Source organism: Panthera leo, chromosome A3, assembly GCF_018350215.1.
Source record: "Panthera leo isolate Ple1 chromosome A3, P.leo_Ple1_pat1.1, whole genome shotgun sequence".
NCBI lineage: Eukaryota > Metazoa > Chordata > Mammalia > Carnivora > Felidae > Panthera > Panthera leo.
In genome coordinates, this window is record NC_056681.1 from 78,726,852 (window position 1) to 78,753,818 (window position 26,967).

Genomic DNA, 26,967 nt, shown 5'->3' on the forward strand with positions numbered 1-26,967 from the left:
TAGATTATATCGATGAATTTCACTTCAGGATAGTAAACAGGATGTTACAAATATAAATTATAAAACAGTGGACACTGATCTGATAAGGTGAAGAATCATTGCCCTTGATACTAAAGAACATGCCTTAAACACATAAAATCTTTTTTTAAATAAAACAGCAATCATGAAGTTACATTTTTTAAGAAACAAACAAATCTGGCTAGTAAATGGATGTGTTCTGGGTCTATGATCCAGAAGAATATGAAAGAGAGTGAGAGATAACAAAATGAAGTTGCCTTATAGATTTTATGTTGTTGTTGAAAGATAAAAAAGATGCCCATTATCAAACTGAATAGATGTGTTTATAGAAAAGTTTCATAATAAAATCAACCACTGTGGTCCTCCATAGGCTCAGAAGAGCTATCCAAATGCAAGGTGTATAATATACAACACACTAAAGACCAGACATGGTGAGGCGTGTACTAACCCAACCAGGCTCAAGGAAGAAAGGTACTGACTTCTAATCAAGATAATTCACTCAGCAAATATTGAACATCTGCTATATGCCAGCTGCCAGGAATAAGAGAGTCACTGCTTTTAAGGATTGATTTTATATTTTAGCAAGGGAGCCAGGCATATGACCAAATAACCATACTTCAGTGTGATAGGATGATAGGTAATATGCTGGTTTTCATGTTGCACATATCTTGGAAGAGGTTGAGAGGATGTGATCACAAGGTGACCCTCAAGCTGAGCAATCAGAGTCTCTTTACCCCTCCCTTGTCCTTGGAATATATGTTCTACTCACCATTCCCACACTAGGAGACATTTCAAGGATGCAGCCTTAAGAGAGTAATGTGTTGTTGAGGCCATCTGGACTTTGTACGTGACTGGGCCCCATTAAGGCATTAATACAAACTTTTAAGAATCTGGCAGGTGGGTGTGGAGATCTACTTGTCTTACAGCTGACCAACACAAATATTGTGTGGAAGTTCCCTTGCTTATTAAACCTGCAATTTACCAATCTGGAAAAGTCCCCTTCTTTCTTCTGTCTCTCCTGGTCCTCTGCATATGGGGGCCAGTTTTGAATTTCACCTGGGAAACTCCTGCAGATGCTAACCAAGGACAAAGAAAGAAGAGTCTATCTGGCTAAGGGAATCTGTAAAGCCTTCCTGTAAACTGAGTCTTAAAGGATGAGTGGAATGAAACAAGTGAAGAAGTCTGTGTTAGGAGGCGGGGAGAAGGGAGATAGGTGATAAGCAGGGTGTCAAGGGAAGGCTATGCATGTTGTGTGGCCTTCATGGGGAAAGTTATTCAGAAGTCTATTCAAATATTTTAAAAAGTTGAGGTATAACTTATGTACTGTGAAAGTCTTTACACACCACTATAGCTCGGTTTTTAAATATACGTAATCCATGTGAAAGATATGTAAAGCCAGACTCTAAAGTGGTATTGAAATAAGGAAGAGAGCCAAGTGTAAACTGAACTCAACTTTGATTTGTGCAAAGGTAACTGGACATTTTCAATGGAGAAGGGGGAAATAGGGAAGGGAAATGAGCAGTCAGGAGTGTGGAAATTTACAAAAAATGGGAAAGGGCCATCTGTGTTTGTTAACTGGCATTTATTGACGTTAGGCTCCTACCCTGCCAGAGAGACTAGGAGACAAGCATCTTGTGGCTAGGTGTTGGCTAGAACAAACAGTAAATACTTTCAGCAGTCTTGTGCTTTCCCAAGCAGCAACCTAAGGGGGCTGAAGTCATCATCCTGGACTTAAGAAGTTAGAAACTTTGCTAGTGTTTGTTCAAGTCTCTTAGTATAAGGGGTGGGTAAAATAATTTCTGCTAAGAGTTGTCATAGTTAAGGGTGCCTGGGTGGCTCAGTCCATTAAGTGTCTGACTCTTGGTTTCCACTCAGGTCATGATCTCATGGTTCATGGGTTCAAGCCCCTTGTCAGGCTCTGTGCTGACAGCGTGGAGCCTGCTTAGGATTCTCTCTCTCTCCCTCTCGCAAAAAAAAAGCAAAAAAAAAAAAAAAAAAGCCCACCCCACCAAAAAAAAAAAAAAAAAAAGGCAAAACCAAAACAAAACCCACAGAACAAAACAAAAAAAAAGAGTTGTTATAGGTCAAGACTGAGGGCTTGTTGAAAAGAGGGCTCAGCAGAGGCTGACTAGAGTTTGGTCAAGGATTAAGTCTTTATCACCCATCACTCAGATCAAGATATAGAATATATCTAGCAACTCAGAAGGCTCCTTTGGGCCACTTCTCATCAATACCCACCCCAAAGGTACCCAACATTCTGCCCTCCATCACAAAAATTAGTTTTATCTGTTTTTGAACTCAATACACAGACATATCTTGTTTTATTGCTCTTTATTGTACTTTGCAGATTGCAATTTTTACAAACTGAAGGTTTGTGGCAACCCTGCACCAGCCAAGTCTATTGGCACTATTTTTTCAACAGCATTTTCTCACTTTGTGTCTTTGTGTCACATTTTGGTAATTCTCACAATATTTCAAATTTTTTCATTACTATTACATTTGTTATGGTGATCTATGATATTTGATGTTAATTATTTTGGGGCATTGCAAACAGCACCCATAAAAGATGGCAAACTTAATCGATACATGTTGTGTATGTTCTGACTGATGCACTGACCAATTGTCCCCCATCTCTCTCTCCTTCCTCAGGGACCCCTATTCCCTGAGACATAGCAATATTGAAACTAGGCCAATTAATAACCCTAAAATGGCTTCTAAGTATCCAAGTGAAAGAATAATCACATGTGTATCACTTTTTTTTATTTTAAGTAAGCTCTAAGACTAATGTGGGGCTTGAACTTACCACCGAAGATTAAGTCTCATATTCTACCAACTGAGCCAGCCAAGCACAGCTCACATTTCTCTCACTTTAAATCAAAAGCTAGAGGGGCACCTGAGTGTCTCAGTCAGTTGAGCATCCAACTCTTGATTTCAGCTCAGGTCATGATCCTGGGGTCGTGGGATTGAGCCCCAAATTGGACTCTGCATTGAACATGGAGCATTGCTTAAGATTCTCTCTCTCTCTCTCTCTCTCTCTCTCTCTCTCTCTCTCTCTGCCCTTCTCCCCCACTCATGCTCTCTCTCTCTCAAATAAATCAATCAAAAGCTAGAAAAAGGCATGTTAAAAGCTAAAACAAGCCAAAAGCTAGGCCTCCTGCACCAGTTAGCCAAGTTATAAATGCAAAGGAAAAGTTCTTGAAGGAAACGAAAAGTCCTACTGCAGTGAATACACAAATGATAAGACAGTGAAACAACCTTATTGCTGATATGGAGAAAGTTTTAGTGGTCTTGAGAGATCAAATCAGCCACAACATTTCCTTAAGTTAAAACCTAATCCAGAGCAAAACCCTAACTTTCTTCAATTCTGTGAAGGCTGAGAGAGGTGAGGGAGCTACAGAAGAAAAGTCTGAAGCTAGCAAGTTTGGTTCATGAAGTTTAAGGAAAGAGCCATCTCCACAACATAAAAGTGTGAAGTAAAGCAGCAAGTGTTGATGTAGAAGCTGTAACAAGTTATCTAGAAGTTATCTTCATTAATGAAGGTGGCTACACTAAACAACAGACTGTCAATGTGGTCAAACAGTCTTCCATTGGAAAAAGGTAGGACTTTAATAGCTAGAAAGAAGTCAATGTCTGGCTTCAAAGCTTCAAAGGACAGGCTGACTCATTATTGGGATCTAAGGCAACTGGACTTGAAGTTGAAGCCAATGCTCATTTACCATTCCAAAAATCCTAGGGCCCTTAAGAATTATGCTAAATCTACTCTTTCAGTGCTCTGTGAATGGAACCACAAGGCCTGGATGACAGCACATCTGTTTCAAACACAGTTTACTGAATATTTTAAGCCCACTATTGAGACTTACTGCTCAAGAAAAAAATGTTCCTGTCAAAATATTACTGCTCATTGACAATGCACGTGGTCACTCAAGTGTGCTGATGGAGATGTACGGTGAGATGCACATTGTTTTCATGGCTGCTAACATGACATCCATTCTGCAGCCAATGGATCAAGGAGTCATTTTGATTTTTAAAACATATTATTTAAGAAATACATTTTGTGATTTGGTTAGTGTTTTAGTAACATTTCAAGGTTTTTTTTATTTGTTTTATAGACTAAATGTAGGGTTGGTATGAAGCAAAAATCTAATTGTTAAATTTCTCATTTGTGTTTTATTTTCTTGAATACTTTTTTTTCAGTTGTTTAATGAGATTTAAAAATTATTGTACTTTGGTCAAAAAATAATAAATATATCTTATAAATGTAAAAAGAAGAAATATATTTTGATTCAGTAAAGTTGCAGGATACAAAATTAATATACAGAAATCTGTTGTGTTTGTATATACTGATAACTAGCAGAAAAAGAAATTAAGAAAATAATCCCATTTACAATTGCATCAAAAAGAATAAAATACCTAGGAACATATTTAACCAGGGAGGTGAAAGAAATGATAAGACACTGTTAAAAGAAAGTAAATATACATAAATAAATGGAAACATACACCATATTTATGGATTAAAAGAATTAATATTGTTAAAATGTCCATTCTACTCAAAGCAAGCTACAGGTTCAGTGTAATCCCTATCAAAACACCAGTAGTACTTTTCACAGAACGAGAACAAATAATTCTAAAATTTGTATGGAACTGCGGAAGACCTCAAAGAGCCAAAGCAATATTGAGAAAGAAGAAAGCTGGAAGTATCACAATCTCAGATTTCAAACTATACTACAAAGCCACAGTAATCAAAATAGATGATAATGGCACAAAAATAGATCAATGGAACAGAATAGAGAGCCCAGAGAAAAACCTCTACATTTATAGAGAGGTTCAATTAATCTATGACAAAGGAGACAAGAATATACAATGGAGAAAAGACAGTCTCTCTAATAAATGACATTGGTAAAATGCAAAAAAAAAAAAAAAAAAAAAAAAAGAACCTGAACCACTTTCTTATACCATACACAAAAATAAACTCAAAATGGATTCAAGACCTAAATGTAAGACCTGATGCCATAAATCTCCTAAAAGAAAACATCTCTTGGACAATGGCCTCAGCAATATTTTTCTGTGTCTCCTAAGGAAAAAGAAACAAAAGCAAAAATAAACAAGTGGGACTACATCAAACTAAAAAGCATTTGTACAGCAAAGGGAACTATTAACAAAATGAAAAGTCAAGCTACAGAATAGAAGAAGATATTTGCCAATGATAGATCTGATGAGGGGTTAATACCCAAAATATATAAGGAACTCATACAACTGAAAAAAAATCTGATTAATAGATGGGCAGATGGGATACCTGGGTGGCTCAATCAGTTGGCTCAATCAAGCATCCAACTCTTGATTTCAACTCAGGTCATGATCCCAGGGTCATGGGATCAAGCCCTGTGTTGGGCTGCATGCTGAGCGTGGAGGCTGCTTGATATTCTCTTTCTCTCTCTCTCTCCCTCTGCCCTTCTCCCCAACTTGTACTCTCTCTCTCTCTCTAAAATAATTTTTAAAAAATGGGCAGAGGATTTGAAAATACATTTTTCCAAAGCAGACATATAGATAGCCAACAGACACATGAAAAGATGCTCAACATCACTAATCATCAGGGAAATGCAAATCAAAACCACAATGAGATATTACCTCACACTTGTCAGAATGGCTAGTATCGAAAAGACAAGAAATAAGAAGTGTTGGTGAGGATGTGGAGGAAAAGGAACGCTTGGGCACTGTTGGTAGAAATGTAAACTGGCACATCCACTATAGAAAATGGTATGGAGTTTCCTCAAAAACTTAACAATAGAAATATCATCTGATCTAGTAATTCCTCTTCTGGGTCTTATCTGAAGCTAACAAAAACACTAATATGAAAAGATATATGCATTACTATGTTTCTTGCAGCATTATTTACAATAGCCAAGATATGAAAGCAACAATAGAGGAACGGACACAGAAGATGTGGTATAGACAAAGGAGTATTACTAAGACATAAAAAAGAATGAAATCTTGCCATTTGCAACAACATGGGTAGACCTAGAGGGTGTTATGCTAACCGAACTAAGTCAGAAAAAGACAAACACAAGATGATTTCACTTATACATGGAATCTAAAAAGCAAGACAAATGAACAAACAAAAGCAGAAATAGACTCATAAATACCAGAGGACAGGGGAGTGGGGGCATGGGCAAAATACATAAAGGGGATTAAGAGTTACAAATTTCTAGTTATAAAATAAATAAGTCATGGGGATGAAAACTACAGCATAGGGAATATAGTCAGAAATATTGTGATAACCTGGGGCACCTGGGTGGTTCAGTCAGTTAAGTGTCCAACTCTTGATTTTGGTTCAGGTCATGATCTTAATGGTTCATGAGACTGAACCCCCCTTGGGGCTTTACAGTGACAATGTGGAGCCTGCTTGAGATTCTCTTTCTCCCTCTCTTTCTGCCCCTCCCCTGCTCACACTCACTCTCCCTCAAAATAAATAAAGATTAAAAAAAAATGTTCATCAACACCAGAATACATAAACTGTGGGGCGCCTGAGTGGCTCAGTCAGTTAAGCATCTGACTCTTGATCTCAGCTCAGGTCTTGGTCTGGAGTTGTGAATTTGGGCCCTACATTGGGCTCCACTGTGGGTATGAAGCCTACTTTAAAAAAAAAAAAAAAAAAGAATAAACTGTGATATATTCATAAACATGGATTTCTTTCCAATTATGAAAAAAATGTACTATTGCCATACAACAATATAGATAAGTCTTATAGATGAAAAGCCATACACAAAAGAATATATACTATATGACTCCATTTATAGGCATACCTCAGAGGTATTATGGATTTGGTTCCAGATAACCACAATAAAGCAAATATTGCAATAAAGTGAGTCAAATGAATTTATCAGTTTCCCAGTGCACATAAAAGTTATGTTTGCACTATGCTATAGTCTATTAAATGTGCAATAATACCATTATATCTAAAAATCCAATGTATATACTTGAACTTAAAAATACTTTATGCTAAAAATACTAACCATCATCAGAGTTTTCAGCAAGTTGAAATCTTTTTGTTGGTGGAGGGTCTTACTCTGACGTTAATGGCTGCTGACTGATCAGAGTGGTGGTTGCTGAAGGTTGGGGTGGCTGTAGTCATTTCTTAAAACAAAACAATGAAAGTTTGCCACATTGATAGACTCCTTTTTTTGTGAATGATTTCTCTGTAATGTACAGTGCTATTTGATAGCAAAATGTGAGATCATGACCTGAGATGAAATCAAGTCAGAGTTTTAACTGATTGAGCCACCCAGGTGCCTTGGCATTGTTCTTTTAATTTTAGCCATTCTGATGAAGGTGTAGCAATATTTTATTATGAGTTTTGTACACATTTCCCTTTTGACTGAGCACCTTTTTATATGCTTATTAATTATTTGGCTATTCTCTTCTGTAAAGAGACCTGTTGGGGTCTTCTTCCCACTTAAAAAATTGAGTTAGCTTTTTCTTACTGATTTGTAGAGTGGATAGGAGTATGTTAGTTGGATCCTATGGGAAGCAGATACCAATATGAAATGATCAATGCGGGGCGCCTGGGTGGCTCAGTCGGCTCAGTCGGTTGAGCAGCCGACTTTGGCTCAGGTCATGATCTCCTGGTCCCTGAGTTCGAGCCCCGCATCGGGCTCTGTGCTGACAGCTCAGAGCCTGGAGCCTGTTTCAGATTCTGTGTCTCCCTCTCTCTGACCCTCCCCTGTTCATGCTCTGTCTCTCCCTGTCTCAAAAATAAAAATAAAACGTTAAAAAAAAAAAGAAATGATCAATGCAATTGATGTATTGGGGGTAATGCCTATGAAAAATAAAGGGGAGAGAAATAAAGGAATAGGCAGGAAGAGTCTTCAGATGCAGATCTGACACTTGTGAAAAAGGAAAAGGAAGGAGAATTGGGTAGGAATACAATCAGATTGAAGTACATCTCTGAGAAAGTCTTAACCAGTCCAATGAGAAGCTCTAACACAACAGCTCCCCATAGAGAAGTTCTGTACTGGTTGGAGATAGTGAGCCCTTGTCCCACAACTGTGCTTATAACTGGCTAGATGTTTCTAAGGAAATGTGTGTACTTGGCTTGCAAGTTGAGGTAGATCTTTTCTAGAAGTGAAATCTAAGCAAAGTAACTGATGGACACCACAGAATTCCTTACCAGATGTATGTATTGCAAGTATCTTCTCCTAGTATGTAGCTTGCCTTTTTATTCTTAGTGGCATCTGTTAGTTACTTTTAATTAAGTCCAATTTATCTATCTTTTCTTTGTTATTGCTTTTTGTACATTGTTCAAGAAGTCTTTGCCTTTCTCAAGTTCATGAAGGTATTCTCGTATGTTTTCTCCTAGAAGTTTTATCATTTTGCTGTTCACATTAAAGTCTATGATACATTTTATTTTATTTTATTTTAATTTTTTTTACGGTTTATTTATTTGGGGGGGGGGGTGCAGAGAGAGAGAGGGGGAGAGATACCCAAGCAGACTCCACGCTGTTAGCACAGAGCCTGGCACAGGGTTTGATTCTACAAACAGTGAGACCATGACCTGAGCCGAAATCAGGGGTCAAACACTTAACCAACTGAGCCACCCAGGTCCCCCCATGGTCTATGATCCATTTAAAAAAATATTTTGGGCATGGTGTAAGGTTAGGTTCAGGTTCTATTATTTTCCAGATGACAAATTTTTCCCAGCACTAATGAAAAGACCTCCTTCCCTGCCCCACCCTACCCCCCCGCCCCCACCTGCAGTAGACTGTTCTAAACAAGTGACTGTATATGTATGGGTCGGTTTCTGGATTTTCTAGTCCAGCCCATTATTCTATTTGTCTAAACTTGTGCTAATATCATACTATCTTAATTTCTGTAGTTTTATAATAAATTTGGATATGTGATAATGTAGATTCTTCACCTTTATTCTTCGCTATTGGCTTGGCTATTCCAGGACCTTGGTATTTCTCTATATATTTAAGAATCACCTTTTCAATTCCAACAAAAATATGCTGCAGTTTCAATTGGGATTCATTAATTCTACAGACTAATTTGGGGAGAACTGATATTTAAACAATATTAAGTCTTTCAATCCATGAACATGGCATGTTTCTGGAGAGGAACTTCTAGGTAGAAGGGAAAGTAAGAACAAAGGCAGATGGACAAGAAAGAGCATAGCTTCTGGGATATGAGAAGCTACAAAGCAGTTCATTGAGGTGTAAAAGTGCAAGGCATGGAATGCAGAAGATGAGGCTAAAGAAAGAGATCTGATATGCATTCATACTAAAGACTCAGGTGACAATGGATTTGAATAGGTTCGAATGGCTTTCACAGGGGTTAAAAGTGTAGGCAGGGATAATAGTTAGGAGACCATTCCAGGAGTTTAGGTGAGATATAATGAAGAACATTGACAATGGCAATCAAAGTGGGAAAGAAATGGATTCATATTTTATTGGTAAAATCTGCAGTACTTGGTGACGGGATGTTGTAGGGTAGATGGGAGATGGTGAGAGTCAGAGATGGCTCCCAACTTTCTAACCTGTGTCTGAGTAGATGGCGGTACAAAGAATATGTGAGTAACAGTAAACCTGGGAGAGAAATGGTGAGTAGGTTGAGGTTGGCATGCCGATAGGGCTCCCAGTGAAGTGTCTAGAAGACAACTGGATATATATGGTCCTGGAATCATAGGTAAAATCATGAGAATGGATCAGATCACACAGGGAGTATGTGTGGGTTGAGAAGTATTAAGCATCCTTCCCTCATATTCTCAGTGAAACTTAAATTTTCCTAATTCTTTGTCTTCTTTTTCAAGACAATATTGCCCATTGATCTTCCCTGGGTTAAAAATCATATAAAGGGGTGCCTGGGTGGCTCAGTTGGTTAAGCATCCAAATCTTAATTTTGGCTTAGGCCATGATCTCACAGTCCTGAGATCAAGCCCTGCATTGGGCTCCATGCTAGATGTGGGACCTGCTTCAGATTCTCTCTCCTTCTCCCTCTGTCCCTCTCCCCCACTTTTTCTCTCTCTCAAAAGCAAACAAAAACCATATAAGAAATAGTGTTTACTGGTCTGACATTACGTTTATGACCACAAGTTTCAAATAGTCATTCAGTGCAGCAGAAATACCTTCTAAAGTTCCACTCTCAGAGACCACGTTTTTGGCTTCTCCTCTTCCTCCAACCTTCTATTCTCTCCTTGCCCTCTACTCTCAGTTGAATTTTACCTCATAATTTACTAAAAAAAAAGGGGGGGGGAGAAATTTGACTACCTCATTTTTATTTTTATTTATTTATTTTTAAAATTTTTTAACGTTTATTTATTTTTGAGACAGAGAGAGACAGAGCATGAACAGGGGAGGGTCAGAGAGAGAGAGGGAGACACAGAATCCAAAACAGGCTCCAGGCTCTGAGCTGTCAGAACAGAGCCCGACGCGGGGCTTGAACTCTCGAACCGGGAGATCATGACCTGAGTCAAAGTCAGATGCTTAACCGACTGAGCCACCCAGGCACCCCTGACTACCTCATTTTTATACCATCAAGTGTACCAGGTTCTCTGCATCCTCTCTGCCTTCCTTCTCATTACCACAGAGGAGTCCCCATTCCAATCTACAGCCAACCCTGTACATCTGTCCTCTACATTTCACCCTTTTTCCCTGCCTCACTCATTAGCCCCCTTCTCTCTATCATCAATTTCTCCTTTGCTGCCAAGTCCCTTTCATCTTTATACAAATATGCCTTAATATCACTCTCTATAAACAAAGCAAATCTTCAGTGCCAGAGACTGCTAGTGCTCACTGATACTCATTTTCTTTTCTTCTTCCCGAGCATATAGCTAAATGCTATTTCTCAAATTCTATTTTTCAGCCTCCTTGTGGAGGTCATACAGAAAGTAAATTGTGACTTAGTAATGTACTCAACTTTCAAGCCTGGCCCATAAAAATCTCCCATGTATGATCCTCTACTCTCTTTTCTTTTCCAGGCTGATTTTGAAGGCCGCATGTTGATGCTACAAGACCGAAGGCATCTTCCAGATTACTCCTGGAAGAAAGCCACTCAACTCACACTGGACTGTGACTTGAATAATAAACAAACTTCAATTGTGTTAACATGTTGAAATTGTGGTTGTGAGTGACAGCCCTTAGCCTCATATAGTTCTGCATTCCCCCTTCAGTTATTGCCTCATTTCTGTTTCCTTTAACACTCTTGAAAGGGTTGTCTGTACTCCTTGTTTTCATCATTCTCCTCAACCTCCTCAAATTCAGCTTTCATCCCCACCATTCCATTGACATGGCTCTTATCAAGGCCATTAATGACCTTCATCTTGCCAAATCCAAGGTCCTTTCTTTATTCTATCTTTTTCAATCTCTCAGCATCATTTAACACAGCTGACCATCTCCATTCTTTCTGAAACACCCTCTGGGACATCATAGTCTCTTGGTTTTCCTCCTGCTTCACTGGCAGCTCCTTCTTCTCTACCAGTTCTCTAAGAATTCAAGGATCCCAGGGTTCTTTTTCATATTTTTTCCCCTCTACGCTTTATGTTTAGGTAGTCTTATCCCAAATGAAATGCCACTGATTCCCAAATCTTTATTTCTAGCCCTGACCTTTTCCCTTAGCTTTTGTTCTGTATATTCCACTGTTTACTAGGATGTCTACTAGGCATCTGTAACTTAACATGTCAAAAACACAACTCCTGATTTTCCCTCTCAAACCTCTTTCTTTACTAGCCTTCCTTTTTACCTGGTTGCTTAAACCAAAAATGTGGGAGGGGTGCCTGGGTGGTTCAGTCGGTTAAGCATCCGACTTCAGCTCAGGTCATGATCTTGCAGTCTGTGGATTTGAGCCTGGAGCCTGCTTTAGATTCTGTGTCTCCTTCTCTCTCTGACCCTCCCCTGTTCATGCTCTCTTTCTCTTTCTCTCGGAAATAAAAAAATATAAACATTAAAAATAATTTTTTTAAAAATGTGAGAATTGCCCTTGTTTACTTTTCTCCCTACTCCTCCCTACATCCAGTCCATCACCAAGTCCTCTGCCTCGGTCATCAAAATAGCTTACTAAATTTGACTTCTTTTCGCTATCTCCTCTGCTAAGACACTAATCCAAAGCACTTCTTTCATTTAGACTACTCCAACAGCCACCAGGTAGTGTTCACTAAGTTTAACATGTCAGCCTGAGTAAACATCTCAAAATGTATTCATAAATCAATCACACACAACACTCTCCAATAGCTTTCTGTGTGCTACTGGAATTAAACCTCATCTTCCTTATCATCGTCTACAAAGTCCTAGAGGATCTGGCCCCTGCTTACCTCTTCAACCTCATTCTGTTTGCGTTAGTCCTCCTGGCCTTCTCTCCATCCCTCAGGTAAGCTCTTACCAATCTCCAGGATTTGGTACTTGCTATTCCTCTGACTGGAATGTTCTTTCCCTGAATCTTCCTGTGGATACCTCTTTCTGATCACTTAGGACTCAGCTCAAATGTCACGTCTTCAGAGCATCCCCATCCTCAGTCATATACTATCCCATTGCTTTATTTTCTTTACAGCAACAAAAAAACAAAATACCTTCAGGATAATATTTTAAAGGATCTTTTTTGATAATATGCTCGATGTCTTTCATGTGGGCCATAGCTGCATGAAGGCAGATGCTCTGTCTTCTTTCTTAGTGTGTCACCACCTAAAGAGTACCTGGCACAGAGCAGATATTTGTTGAACTGAATGAACAGTATCAACAACTGGGTGCCTTCGAGGAAAACTAGCATGCGCTATTCTCTTCTATAAGTGCCAATAACTAGCTGCCTATCATCTTTACAGTAATAAGCTCTTTTTCTCAGCATAAGTCCCCTCAAAATCAAAATTACTACTTACCTTTGTTGTTTTTTAGTCCATCCATCACCTTGTCTTGCAATCTTTCTATCTTAAAAAATTAAGTGAGGGCACCTGGGTGGTTCAGTTGGTTGAGCATCCGACTCTTTGATTTCAGCTCAGGTCATGATCCCAGGGTGGTGGGATCCAGCCCCACATCAGGCTCTGCCCTAAGTGTGGAGCCTGCTTGGGATTCTCTCTATCCCTGTCTCTCTCCCTCCCTCTGCCCCTCTCCCCTGCTCATGTGCACTCTCTCTCTACCTCACTCTAAAATTAAAAAAATAGGGGCACTTGGGTGGCTCAGTCAGTTGAGTGTCTGACTTCAGCTCAGGTCATGATCTCAGGGTTCTCTGGAGCCCTACATCAGGCTCAGTGCTGACAGCTTAGAGCCTGGAGCCTGCTTCAGATTCTGTGTCTCCCTGTCTCTCTGCCCCTCCCGCCCTCAAAAATAAACATTAAAAAATTTTTTTAATAAAAAAATAAATAAATGTATCCTGTACAACTAAAATATTTTCCCTTTTCAGATACGGACTGAACCTTTCAAAAGAGCGTTCCACTACTTTAAAAAAATGTGAAAGGGTTAAAACAAATCTTTAGGAAGGTAAGATAATAAAACCCATAGCTTAGTCATATGACAAATTAAAAAAGCCCTGGAAATAAATATAAACATGCGGTCCTATTAATGAGGAGATTTAAATAAGTCAGTCTTTGAAAAATAAAAGATAACAATTGATTAGTTCAAAATTCTATGGTTGTTACTAAATCTCCTTAGGTAAACTTGTGAGTTTACAGATTGGAGTGGTGTTAGAACTGGTCCTAAGTACTGCAACTGGGACAGATTCTGTTCGGTCCAGAACTCTTCAGTAGACAAACATTATTATCCTCTATTAAGTTCAAGAGGCACCTAAAACCAATCAATTTCTGAAGGTGGAATATAAACAAATAGACACAAAATATTTTCCATTCCTATTTGTCATTCACCTTCCTAATGAATTCTTAAACATCTGTGCTAAGTTCTCCCTTACAGTTCTGATATTGGGGGTTGTAAGGTTAAATTCGTCTAAAAACTAAATTAAAAAATTTCCCTGGTACCAAAATGGACAAGAAATCTCACCTCCTTTCTTTTTACTCAGCAATTCCTTTAGAAAAATCGAAATTATAAATGATGTCTCTCTTTGAGAGGTATGTATACCTTTTAAAAAGCTAAATAAGCCTCTTGCCAGTTTTGAATCCCTCTAAGGTCTTTCTTAGGGGCCTTGAAATTACCTCTTTGAAACGCAAGCACCAGGGAGGACCCTGTCCCACCTCTTGGTCTTTGTGGGATTTTAAACCCCAGCTGTTGGCTTCCAGATGTAACTTCGTATTATTTTTTTCTTTTGGATAAAGACAGCAGGTCGGTGGTGGATTATATCTGCCTGGCTACATAAACAAATGAGGGTTGTTGTGTCTTTCTTTTGTTTTTTTTTTTTTTTTGTGGGTTTTTTTTTTTTGTCTTTACAATCTCTTTAGGGCATCACATGTTTTAATGCTTATTCAATAATAAAATTGTTTCATTCTTTCCTACTTTTAGCGGAGAGGATATTATGGAGATGGTAGATTTTATTTTTATTATTTATTATTTTTATTTGTGCGAGAGAGATATCGAGCAATCGAGAAAGCGAGAGAGCGAGAGATCGAGAGAGCGAGGGAGAGATCGCCCAAGCGTGGGAGAGGAGCAGAGGGAGAGAGAATCTTGAGCAGGCTCCACGCTCAGAGCAGAGGTCAACAAAGGGGCTCAATCTCACGACCCTGGGATCTTGACCTGACAAGAGTCAGAGGCTCAAGGGACTGAGCCACTCAGGTGTACCAGATTTTATTTTTAATGATTTCCCCAACTGGGTCCTCCAGTTTCAGCACTTGTATAGCTGGCTGATAATCCCCATGCCCCCTCCACACTTGTCTTAGGCAGTAAGGTATAGTGCAAAGACCACGGAATCAGACAACCCTGGGTTGAAACCGTGCTTTTCATTTTACCAGAACGTAACTTCTCTGAAGTATTACTTCTTTTTTTCTCTTAAGTATTACTTAACTTCTCTGAACCCCTATCAACCTCATTTACAAAATTAGGACAATAATACGTTTTAAATGAGGTAAATAAACGGACACACAGGAGGTGCTTAGCACTCGAACGAAACAGAGTTATACCACACTGCCTCCACACACTAAACGTGTGTTCCACTCCCCCTCTCCTCGTGGGTATCTGTCAAATCCCAGGATAGCGTTTACCTCACTAATCTCGAGCACACTGCGTTAATAGGCAACGACCTCGCAGTGAGGATCTTCACAGCTGAAAAAGTTTTAGTAGGTAAAGTTGACAGAGCCCTCGCAATTCAAACAGAATGGGGGAAAATCAGGTTGCGGGGGTCCCCAAATGCAAATACGTGAATTACAAATGAATACAGGCGACAGCGCTTCCGCACTTCCTCTCCGGGCTCATCAGGACACCGCCCGCCGACGCGGGGGCGAAGATTTGCATGTACGAAGTTGGGAAGAGGCGGGGAACCACCCATCGAAAACCCCGGCCGCCGTCCCCCGGGGCCCCGGAGAGCCAGCCCCACTTCACCGCCCGGCCCGCCCCCAAGTGCTCCGGTGCGGCCGGCCCCCTGGACGTCACCGCACCTTCCCACCCTCTTCTGAACTTTAAACCACGCGCCTCAGAACAACCTGGAGGAGGGGGATTTCTTCCGAGCCGGCGGCTGTCGCACGCTCCGAACAGTCACCGCCCGGCTCCCAGCGTTCCCCGCGCTCCCGAAGATCCCGCCTCCCACTTTCCAGACCCAGTCTCAAAGCATTGGGCTGCAGGGGGCGGGGCGCGGGGTAGGGGCGGGGCGGAGCGCGGGCCTCCGGGACGCCCCGCCTCTCCGCCCCCGGGGCAGGCGGCGGTGCGGGGGTCTACGTCAGCCGCGGGAAATCCCCTCTCCTAGCTGCCCGCCCCTCTGCCTGGCCGGCCTGTGGCTCTGGCGGCGCTCCGCCCCCTACCCCTGGCTCCCGCACCTAGGAAGGGCGACTCTGGGTGCTCCGAACGCGAGAATTAAGGGGGTGGGAAGGTGTGAGCCGCAAACTCCGAGGAGGGCGGGAAGGAGGAGGAGGCCCCGGGGGTGGTCAGGGGAACAGGGGGTCCCGTCGGCAGAGTCCGTCGGCCGCCGGACCGACGCGGGCTGATCGCGGAGGTCTCGGGTGTGGACGCTTGGAGCGGGCGGCGAGGTGAGCGGAGCCATGGCCTCCGGTGAGTGTTCCAGGCGCGGGTCCGGACCGGGGGAAGGAGCGCCTCCGGACGTCGGAGTTTCGGGGGTCCCAGTTTTGGTTGTGCGCGTTATGTTTTAAAATCGTCTCATCTGGCAAATTGTCAGCCTTTAACAAGTTCCCCGGTTCAAGGTTTGCGTGCGAAATCAAAGTCACGCTCTGTAATTTGATGCCAACGATTTGATTTTTAGGATTAGGGAAGTAACAATTACCTAAATAAAGGAGGACGGATAGTTCTCGTATTTAGAAGTTGTTTTATGTTGAAATGGTGGTTATGTTTTAGAGCAGGAATGAAGAAGCTTCAGACCTCAGGAGTGCGCTTTTTTTTAAAGTTTAATTTCATCAAGTGCCGAGAGGTGATCACTGATGTGTTGACAGTTGTACAAAATGTGGTGCGGCTTTAAAAGTCACCAGTGGTATCCCAACAGCTTTTAAGTGGAAACGTTGCTTGAACAAAGTGGACAGTTTCTACTCTAAAGCGCGTACATTCTGTTTTATGGAAAAGTCATTTTTTTTCTTTATTGGAAAGGAGTATTAGAACACCGGTGCTTTTAAAATAGGAGCAGGAATGAAAACTGTGCATCACTAATGTAGAAACTGATTTTCAGTTAATAGATGCGTCCATTTCTTGCTTTGGAGGGAAACGACTTTATCAAAAAACAGGTTAGAGGACAGGGGAGGGAGTCTCAAGTATGTAGCCGTGGTTTAGATCTGTTTGTAACCTAAAGGGAAGTAAATCGAGTAGATTGTTCCAGTTGGACCTTTACAGGATGCTGGCAAGGTTCATGAGGCCGTTTCCCGGCAGAGGGAGCAGCTTGAGCAAGGCTGGAAGGCCTTATCGATAGTATTAAGTTAGCGCTGTACTAAGTGGCAGAAGAGGGGACCTTATTTTTGCTTGACCCGCGTCCTCCCAAGTCCCTGGTTCAGTGACCCTCAGAAGGCTGATATCTAGCAGAGAAGAGGAAGTAGAAAGCATTAAAGGATTTTTTTTAAGGGTTGAGCAGAACAATGCCGTAGCTACTGCTGTAGGCCGAAAAGGAAATTGGGGTGGTTCACATGACATTTGATTTCACTTTGTCTGTGGTTTTCATGTGAGAATACAAGTGTAGTTTAAAATATTTCAACTTTCTCTTTACCCACTTCAGTGACCCCAAACTTTAAGATAATTTTGTAAATTTATAACTTCAAAGCACATTTAGAATAAAAGTGCAAAGATGATCTGAAATATTTGGCTAATTTATTATTGGTTACCAGAAAGAGATTTTGTGTGAAAGTAGTAAAGAAAGGTGAGCATTATAAATAAAAAAGGTCAGACTGCTGTCATCTTAACCAAACTTCGTTCATATGTGGCTTGAATACAATACTTCTAATTATTTTACAAGGGAGAAAAGAACCATTTACACAGAGGGTAGCATAAGCCCCACAGCATTCAGGAAGACGATACAATTTAAATTTGTTTAATGGCAGTGTATTTTGTGCTGTTGTGAGAGCTGATTCCCTAAATGGAAGGGGAAGAAATTTAAAGGAATGGAAAGCTATAGAGCAGTTATCTCTCTTTTTTTGTTTTTGTTTGTTTTCTGGGTTTGTTTTTTGTTTTTTGTTTTTTGCCTTTTCTGGAGTTGCATTGAAATGGGACTATTTAAAATATAACAAGTTATTTGGGGCGCCTGGATGACTCAGTTGGTTAAGCGTCCAACTTCCGTTCAGGTCATGATCTCACGGTTGGTGGGTTCTAGCCCCTCGTTGGGCTCTGTGCTGACATTTCAGAGCCTGAAACCTGCTTCGAATTCTGTGTCTTCCTCTCTTCCTCTGCTCCTCCCCTCGCTAGTACTCTTTCTCTCAAAAATAAATAAATTAAGTAAATAAATAAAAATAAAATATAACAAGTTATTTAAATTGGAATTCAGTTGTTTGAAAACTGCCAAGGAAATTTTTAAAAAGGAGTCTGGGTATATTTTCCTTAATCACTTGTAAAGGCCTTAGAGAAAAAGATGCAGTAATTACAAATTCTTTTCCTGTTTTGAAGCAGTAATTGAACCGAAAGAGTAATAGGAAAAAAAATTTTGCTTAGTTTATCTTTGTTTAGTTTAGATTATTTGTAGTAAGGTAGTATTGGAACCTCAAAAAGTATTTTTATTGATTACCAAGCACTTTAGACCGTGTCTTTATTTCTCACCGGATGTCATATGTAAATAGGTATGTGTAGTTGCATATGTTATCTGTATAACGTAAAAGTAGGAGATCATAATCTCATAGGCAAAATTATATAAGTACCATGAGTAACTGGGACTTTGATATGTTTATGATTCTAAATTTTGTTCAGGTAAATTACCAAATTAATTATTTAGGATTTCACAGATCAGGTTCTATTAAGTTGTCTTTATTGCTTGTTTGTTTGTTTGTTTGTTTTTAACACGTTGATTTTTCTGTCTTTTGGCACAATTAATTAGAACAGGTATTGCTAAGAAGAATGTTCCTTGTCCACTTAGGGTATGCGTAGGCAGTCATTACTCTTGTATATTTATGATTCTGTTTTGCTTAACATAAGCAAAATTAGCTATTTTATGTCTGAATTTAAGGCTTCTCATTGTTCCAGTAGAAAGTACGGAATGCTCTTATGCACACATAGGTCTGTTTCCTAATAAGCAGTACTGTCTTTGGTAAAATATGTTTTAATATTTAGATAATTGATTTTTATTCGCAGTTTTCTTAAGTATAGTTCTGTTGTGTCATACAATAGGAAGTACATGAAGAAATTGTTTTTGTAAGCCACAATACTTCCAACTCTGTGGTGTGAGTTTCAAGAGAACTATAAGTATTTCTCTTGAGTAAGGGGAAAAAAAATCAGTGTAGGTATGATGCAACTTAATCTTTAACGATAAAGCTGGAAGCTGGAATTGGCAGCTAAAGCAAATGACTTTTTTAAGGAGAAGACTGCACACTGTAAACACGAAGGCTGTTTCAGACTTGCCACCCATGAAAACGTAGAGACAATAGTGGTATGAAAGAATGAAGGTACTGACAGAATGAAGTGGTATGATAGAGTGAAGGCACTGAGTGAGCAAAATGGCTAGGGAGGAATCATGATGAATCATAATTGGTCCCATCTGGGGTGTGTGTAGTATCTTTCCCAAATACAACTTAGGAGGCTCAGCATTTCCTTTTGTCCTGTCCTTCTCTCATCTGCGTTCTCTGCAAAGGATTGTGTTTGTAGGCACATGACACAAATACTTGCGTGGGACATACTTATACTAAAAATCAGTCAATATTTGTTTAATACTTTTTAAAATTGGCATCCTGTAATGTTTAGTTTTAAATTTGGCAGGCTTTTTAAAAATATATATTTATTTATTTATTTTGAAAAAGAGCATGCGCGCACAAGCGGTGTAAGCGGCAGAGAGTGAAGATACAGAAATCCCAAGCAGGCTCAGTGCTGTCAGCACAGAGCCCATCCGTGGGGTTTGATCCCACAAACCGTGAGATCATGACCTGAGCGGAAACGAAGAGTCAGTCGCTTAACTGAGTCACCTAGGTGCCCCTAAATCTGGCAGTCTTAATCAAGACAGGTGATTTGGTATTGCCATTTATTTTCAATTTAGTTAAATACCTGAGTAATCTGGGACAGATTTTAAATATTTCTCTACTTTTTCATCCCAGAAGTTAAAATTTTTTTTGAGATCCTCCCTGCCCCCCAACACAGTGAAATCTCTAGCACTTACCAACTCTTACATCTTTTATTTACCTTATGCTGCATACATCAAATACACATCCAAAACTTTCCTTACTTGGATTCTTAAGGCCCCTTTCCCAGTCAGCCTCAGATATTGGAATAAATCTGGACTTTAGCCCATAATGAAGCTGGTTTTATTCCAGTTCTGCTACTCTGTGAGATAAAAATGAGAGAATAACTATTATAAAGGCTTGTTTTTAGGAACCCATAAATACCCATCAATGTTAGTTTTCTCATGTAGTGGAGCTGTTTGGGGACTCAGACCTCTAGGAAATGGGACTTTCTAGAGATAGTTTTGAGTATCCTGACATTCTAGAATTCTGTGAAACCTTAAAAACTTACAATAATAGGCTAGAACAGATGCTAGACAGAAAATAGTCTTTCAGGAATATATAAGACTACCCATTTACTTTTAAACAATTTGAAATGGTTTTCTGTATTTTTAAACTAGGGCAGAAGAATTTAACAGTGATGTTTGGAGGCAGCGTATCTTTTCTCTGTTGTCCACTTAAATGATACTGAACGTTCTGAAAAGAAAGAAAATAAAAAATTTCTTAGTAGATAAACAGTGTGTCCTTTTGCTAATGATTGATATAACTTATCCTTCATTTGATTTCTTTTGCACCTTCTGTGTTATTCTCTTTCTATCCTGTGGGAATAGGCTTAAGTTTTCTTTGCCTCTTCGTTAACTGAATGCCATTCTATGTGAGAAATGGTAACTCTAAATTTTGATCATAATTAGGAAGAAACGGAAAAGCTCACGTGTGTCTTAAGGTAGAGAAGATTATCACCACAATTCAGTTGGGTTCCTAGATTTGAGGAATGACAAATCTTTTCTTTTTCTCCAAAGTGAGTGAAGGTGATATTTAGAAAAGTGTATATTGTTAGCTCCATTTCCTCCTTTGACTCTCAGGCAGTCTGTTATCCAGTACTTCTGTAAGAGAGATGTGGTCTGTAGTCAGTTATTCTCAGCTGTGGTGTTGACATTTTAGTGTGTTATCATTTGCTTGCTGTATTGTAACGAGTATTACTAATGATAGTTAAAATATTAGTTTTGCAAACAATTTACCTTTTAAATAGATCGCTGTGATTGGAGACCATCCCATCATAATGCCTTTTTCCCTTGCTTATATTTGGCTAAGCTTCTTAGACTGGGAGAGAAAGAAGACTTAAAAGTTGTCAGAATTCCTCTGCCTAGTTTGTCTATCACCCAGCTCATACTTGTATATGAATTTTTGGACTGCTCTCTAGATATGTGCATTGTTTCTGCTTCTTTATGTTTTAGGGCATTGGTTCTTAATCAGTAGTTTGTTAGAATGGTTTGGAAGGCTTTTTCAGAAATATGTTGGGGCTTTAAAGATTTCTGTTTCTATTCAGCAGATCACAGGTGGGATCAGGGCGTGTATGTTTTTTGAAAAAGCTTCCTAGGTAATTCTGATACATACCCTCACTGTGAACTCTGTTCCAGGAATTTCATTGGATCTAAATACTGACTTCCCTATACCAAGATGCATTATCTTCTTAAATTAAGTTGCATTTATTTTAGGTTATTTGCTGTAATCAGTTATTGTGACTTTACCCCTAGTGGTTTTTATGTTTGGGTTTTTTTGTTTGTTTTTTAATTTGATCCATTGGGGTCCCAGCTATCATATTTGCTAATGTCATTTATAATTTCTTTTTCTTATAATTTCATAATGTTGAGCTTTAGCATCTATAAAATGTGATAATAATTCCTGTTCTGTTTTTATGAAGATTAAAGTTGAGAGGATCAAATAAGAATATATATAAGAGTACTTTAAAACAGTGTTATAATTACTGTAGTTAACTTTTTACTGAACAATTAACACTGGTTCCCAGTGCTGGCTATAAGGTTTTAGTTAAGGTGTCTATTTCTGACAATTAAAGCTCCATTTTTAACTTTTATTTCAATGTAATTTAAAAAAAATTTTTTTAAGTTAATTTATTTTTGAGAGTGTGTGTGTGCAAGTGGGGGAGGGGCAGAGAGAGAGAGGAAGACAGAATTTCAAGCAGGCTCCTTGCTGCCGTTGCAGGACCCCATGAGGGACTTGAACCCACGAACCATGAGATCATGACCTGAGGTGAAATCAGGACTGGCCACTTAACTGGACTGACCTACTTAGGCACCCCACAATGAAATTTTTTTTTTTATCTTAAAAACTCAAATAGCACCTTTTTTTTTGCCTAAGTGCAAATAAAAACATGAATATATCTTGCAAATATTTTGGCTATATTTCAGATGTTTTACAGTATTGTTAAAAATGCAGGGATCAGCCCTAGCTTTTGTATAGTATTGGTTAAAGAAAAGTGCAGTAATCAAGAACTACTTAAAAGAAATTTCAGCTTTTCAAAACTGTAGTGATTTGAGATAATCTTAGTTGAGAGTACTTATTTTCCCTACAATTCCCTCATTGATATTTTACCTTCTTCCACTCCATAGATGACTACATTTCAGCACTTTTTTCAGGAGAGTAGCATTTTAAGGCAGAGTACTGAGGAAGGAAATAACTGGTACACTGTACTGATGCGTGATATAAGTGATTTATAGTTGGGAAGTAGTTTTAAATCATAAATACAGATAAATTAGACTGTAAATAAGTATGAAGATTAGAAAAGTGTAGCAATTCTGGTACCCACAAAGCACTGGTTTTTTTCCTTAGTAGGGAAACCTACTGAAGAATCATCAGTATGATCCTTCAATGTTTGTGTAACTTACACAAACAAAAAGATTTTTAGATTTTCAGTTATTCATTCTCCAGATGTTTACCGAATATCAGTGTATAAGGCACTGATGAATACGTCACAATTCTTGCCTTCAAGTAGCTTGAAAAGAAATAAGACCAGTAACTTGATGAAGTAAAACAAGTTGCTTTTTTTCAAGAAGAAATAAAACAGTGAGTCTCCCCTTAATTATAGTAATTTGGAATAATTGTCATAAACAAAATACTATGGCAAATTAGAGGAGGGGGAGATTATTTCCAGCTGGGGGAATGTAGAATATTATAATAAACTGTTGGTTGCTCATGAGACTTTTTTTTTTTTTTTAACCAATAAAGAGCTTCTTCAATAGGAAGAATAGATTTCAAAGGGTTTTAAGTACTTGATGTTATATGATAACTAATATTTTTCATTTTTATAATTTCACATTTTTAAAAATTATTTTAATCTTTCAGCAACTGCTCTTTTCTTGTCTATAGCCTTTTTTCAAAAACGCTTTCTACTTTAAGGTAGTGTTTTGTAACCAATGAAATATTTGAAAAATCACTATGAGCCTAACTAGCACTTTTACTCACACTCATCTCCCAAAAGTTAGCCACTTACCATTAATGAGGTAATTCTATATCAACTTCCCACCAACCACCTTTAAATAAATAGTGGGCACGGATTTATTTGACCTTTAGTTCAACCACATAAATTATTTTATGTATCACTTTAAATATTGTTGAGTATTGAGAGGAAAATGTACTTTATTTTCAAATACTCCTTCAATAATATATAAGGATATGAAATATTTGAAACTGAAATGTGAATTTGAGTTATTTGAAATATGTGAAGTTGAAACACTCATCTGCATGCCTTACATTTTTCAGTAAAACTGAAATAAGTGTTAGGAACAAGAGTAGGTTAAAGTCCGTTTTCCCTGGCTCTTTGTCTTTTGCCTAAACAAATAGGTAGTAAATTCAAACAGGAGTCTGAACCAACCAATTAATTAAAGGTAACATTAACACTTCATTCAGTAACCCAAAGTAGAAACTGTGGAGCCTCAGTGATTCTTTACTTGCTCTTAACCCTAATGTTCAGTCACCAAGGAGTGTTAATTTTATGTTTTCAATAATCCTTCATCCTTGTTATTACTACCATATGTCAGACGTGCCTTCATCATTGGACACAGTAGCATAACAGCCTCTGAACTGATCATCATGCTTTCTCCTTTCTTTCCAATCTGTCCACTGCCATCAGAATTCTTGCTCTAAAATGTCAGTCTGATCATATGGTTCCCCTGCACAAAACCATTCATTGATTCTTTGTCACTCAGAAGGAAATCCAAATCCCCAGTGTACTCTGGCATTTGGTTCTAAAGGTGAAAGTGTATTACACGTTCATTATGGTTATATTGGTGATTCTTAAACTTTCTTTTCTGTGCTGCCACGACTTTGGACTCCCTGCTGAATGCCAACTTTCTCCCTTCCCCCTCTGCTCTCTCCACCCTTTTGCTTCATTAATTCTTTTTCCTTTAACACAGGCATGTCTGACTCTTTTGCTCTGTCATTTTATGCACAATTTGTTAGCATAAACAAAATTTTGTTTTGTTGGACTCTCCTATAGTCTAATAATTTGTGTTGTTTGCCTCATTGTTTTTTTTTTTTAATTTTTTTTTTAACGTTTATTTATTTTTGAGACAGAGAGAGACAGAGCATGAACGGGGGAGGGTCAGAGAGAGGAAGACACAGAATCTGAAACAGGCTCCAGGCTCTGAGCTGTCAGCACAGAGCCCGACGCGGGGCTCGAACTCACAGACCGTGAGATCATGACCTGAGCCGAAGTTGGCCGCTTAACTGACTAAGTCACCCAGGCGCCCCTGCCTCATTGTTTTCTAAAGTCTTGAAAGTACCAGTTGTTATAACGTCATGGTATCACTATAAAATCATTGTTTTCAAGAAAGCATTTGAAATGAATAAGAGTAGACAACATGTATTGAGTATTTCTTATAGGTGTGATACTTGGTAAGAACCGAACACACATTACCTCTAATCCTCACAACAACCCAATGAGGTAGTTGCTGTTATTATTATTCACATTTTATAGAGTAGGAGACTTATAAGATACAACATTTCCAGTGTGTTTGCTATTTTTTTTTTTTATTTTTTTTCAACGTTTTATTATTTATTTTTGGGACAGAGAGAGACAGAGCATGAACGGGGGAGGGGCAGAGAGAGAGGGAGACACAGAATCGGAAACAGGCTCCAGGCCATCAGCCCAGAGCCTGACGCGGGGCTCGAACTCACGGACCGCGAGATCATGACCTGGCTGAAGTCGGACGCTTAACCGACTGCGCCACCCAGGCGCCCCTGTGTTTGCTATTAAGATAGGACTAAGTAGGAGTCACAAGACCTCTTCCTCATACTGTACTGGGAAGACCCATTGTGTTACCCTTTTGAAGAGTTTTCTTGCATTCTAACAGAAGATAAGTCTTTAGTCAAAGAAATTGGTTATCTAATTGTGGGAATTTAAAAGTCACTAAGCTGATTGAGGGAATTTTTTTTAATGGAAGACATCTTTACCTCCCTGAGGTAAAGACACATTGCTAAGTACCCTACTTGTAAGCACACTTGAGTGTCTCCACTGAGCTTTCATTTCCACAAAATGGATCATAAGAGGGGGTAAACAAACATGCACATGTTCTAGGGCAGCTCTATTGACATATAATTAATGTATGATAAATTACACATGTTTGAAGTATGCAGTTTGATAACTTTTGACATAGAAATACAACTCTAAGAATCATTATCACAGTCAAGATAATTAACATATCCGTCATCCCCCAGGTTTCCTCATCCACTCCACACCCCTGTTCTTAGGCGATCAGTGTTCTGCTTTCTTTGATTATAGTTAGTTCATATATTCTAGAGTTTTATATAAATGGAATCCTACAGTATGTGCGCTTTTGGTCTGGTTTCTTTCAGTCAGCATAAAGTTGCATGTTTTAAATGACATTCGTTATAGAAAGTAAGTAATTATTTTCTTTTCCTCTGTTGTGTCTCATACTTTAGTAAAGGTTTAGATGGAACTGATTGAAAATTGTGGTGAGCTTAAAATCACTTCTGGAACTTGTTTGGATATACTATGTATCAATCCTTTAAGATTCCAATGGAGATATTTAAAAAACATATCCTTCTGCAAGGATTTAAATGCATTTTCAGTTTCTTATTTTTCTTTTTAATGTTAATTTTTGAGAGCAAGAGTGAGTGAGCGAGCGTGTGGGGGTGAGGGGAGAGAGAGACAAGGAGACACAGCATTCAAAGCAGGCTCTAGGCTCTCAGCTGTCAGCACAGAGTCCAACACGGGGCTGGAACTCAAAACTGTGAGATCATGACCGGAGCTGAAGTTGGACGCTTAACCGACAGAGCCACCCAGGCGCCCCTGTATTTTCATTTTCAATTAGCCGTCTTTTAGTACTGTTAAGAGTCTAATGCAAAATCAAGCAGTTAAACTCACTTTTGGAGTATGATATTGCACTTCTGAAGACTATCTTCTTGACCCTTCTGTGGGAATCTTGAAGGAAACCCTTCTACTTGTTCTCATATGAGAAGTGGATATCTCTGAAGTGGGTATCTCAGAACTTCACACTGGCATTAGCTGTAGATATTAAATGATAGAGTGCTACCTAATAAATATGATTTGAGTGATCTGTGTTAACATTATGTTAATTATGAGTGGGAGAAGAAGGTGCCTTTACAATTCAACCTTGGGTAATTGTATTTCAACCTTATTATTTAATATTGGGAGGGAAAAATTTTTAGTCTGCTGTTTTGAAAGAAACAAAATGGTTAAATCCATTATTACTGCTATCCTAATTTCAATCTTCCTCTTTTTCAAATTTCCAGGTGGGTATAACCCATGTATAGAGATAACTGAACAGCCCAGGCAGAGGGGAATGCGTTTTAGATACAAATGTGAAGGGCGGTCAGCGGGCAGCATTCCAGGGGAGCACAGCACAGACAACAACCGAACATACCCATCTATCCAGGTAATAGACCATTTTCCTGTGTGTACCTAACTCTTAATTGCTTCATATTTTAGCTATAGCAATTACATTCAAGACCCAGTTTCTTCACAATGTGCTGTCATTTCTACTGTGGCTTAAATATATACTTTGAAGGGGTATTTATGGTATGACAGTGAACAGAAAAGCCTGGCATTCAGTGGCCCAACATTCAGGTGTTTTCTCATGCTCCATGATAATATTATGGTATAACTTGTTTTAAAAGGAAAATGGGCAGAATCAGATTATGTGACCAATTGAAATTAATGCAGAAAATAGTACTCCAGAGAACTGAGAGGTAAA

General features: G+C 39.0%; 1 protein-coding gene across 1 annotated transcript in view; it reads left to right on the forward strand.

The window, feature by feature from the left end:
* Positions 1-15,793: 15,793 nt before the first annotated feature.
* The window catches only part of REL (REL proto-oncogene, NF-kB subunit), a 34,423-nt gene continuing 23,249 nt past the window's right edge, over positions 15,794-26,967 (forward strand). The window contains exons 1-2 of the mRNA XM_042932351.1: positions 15,794-16,136; positions 26,507-26,649. Coding sequence (XP_042788285.1) covers positions 16,127-16,136; positions 26,507-26,649 — 153 coding nt within the window. The 5' untranslated portion in view covers positions 15,794-16,126. The remainder of the gene's footprint in view (positions 16,137-26,506; positions 26,650-26,967) is intronic.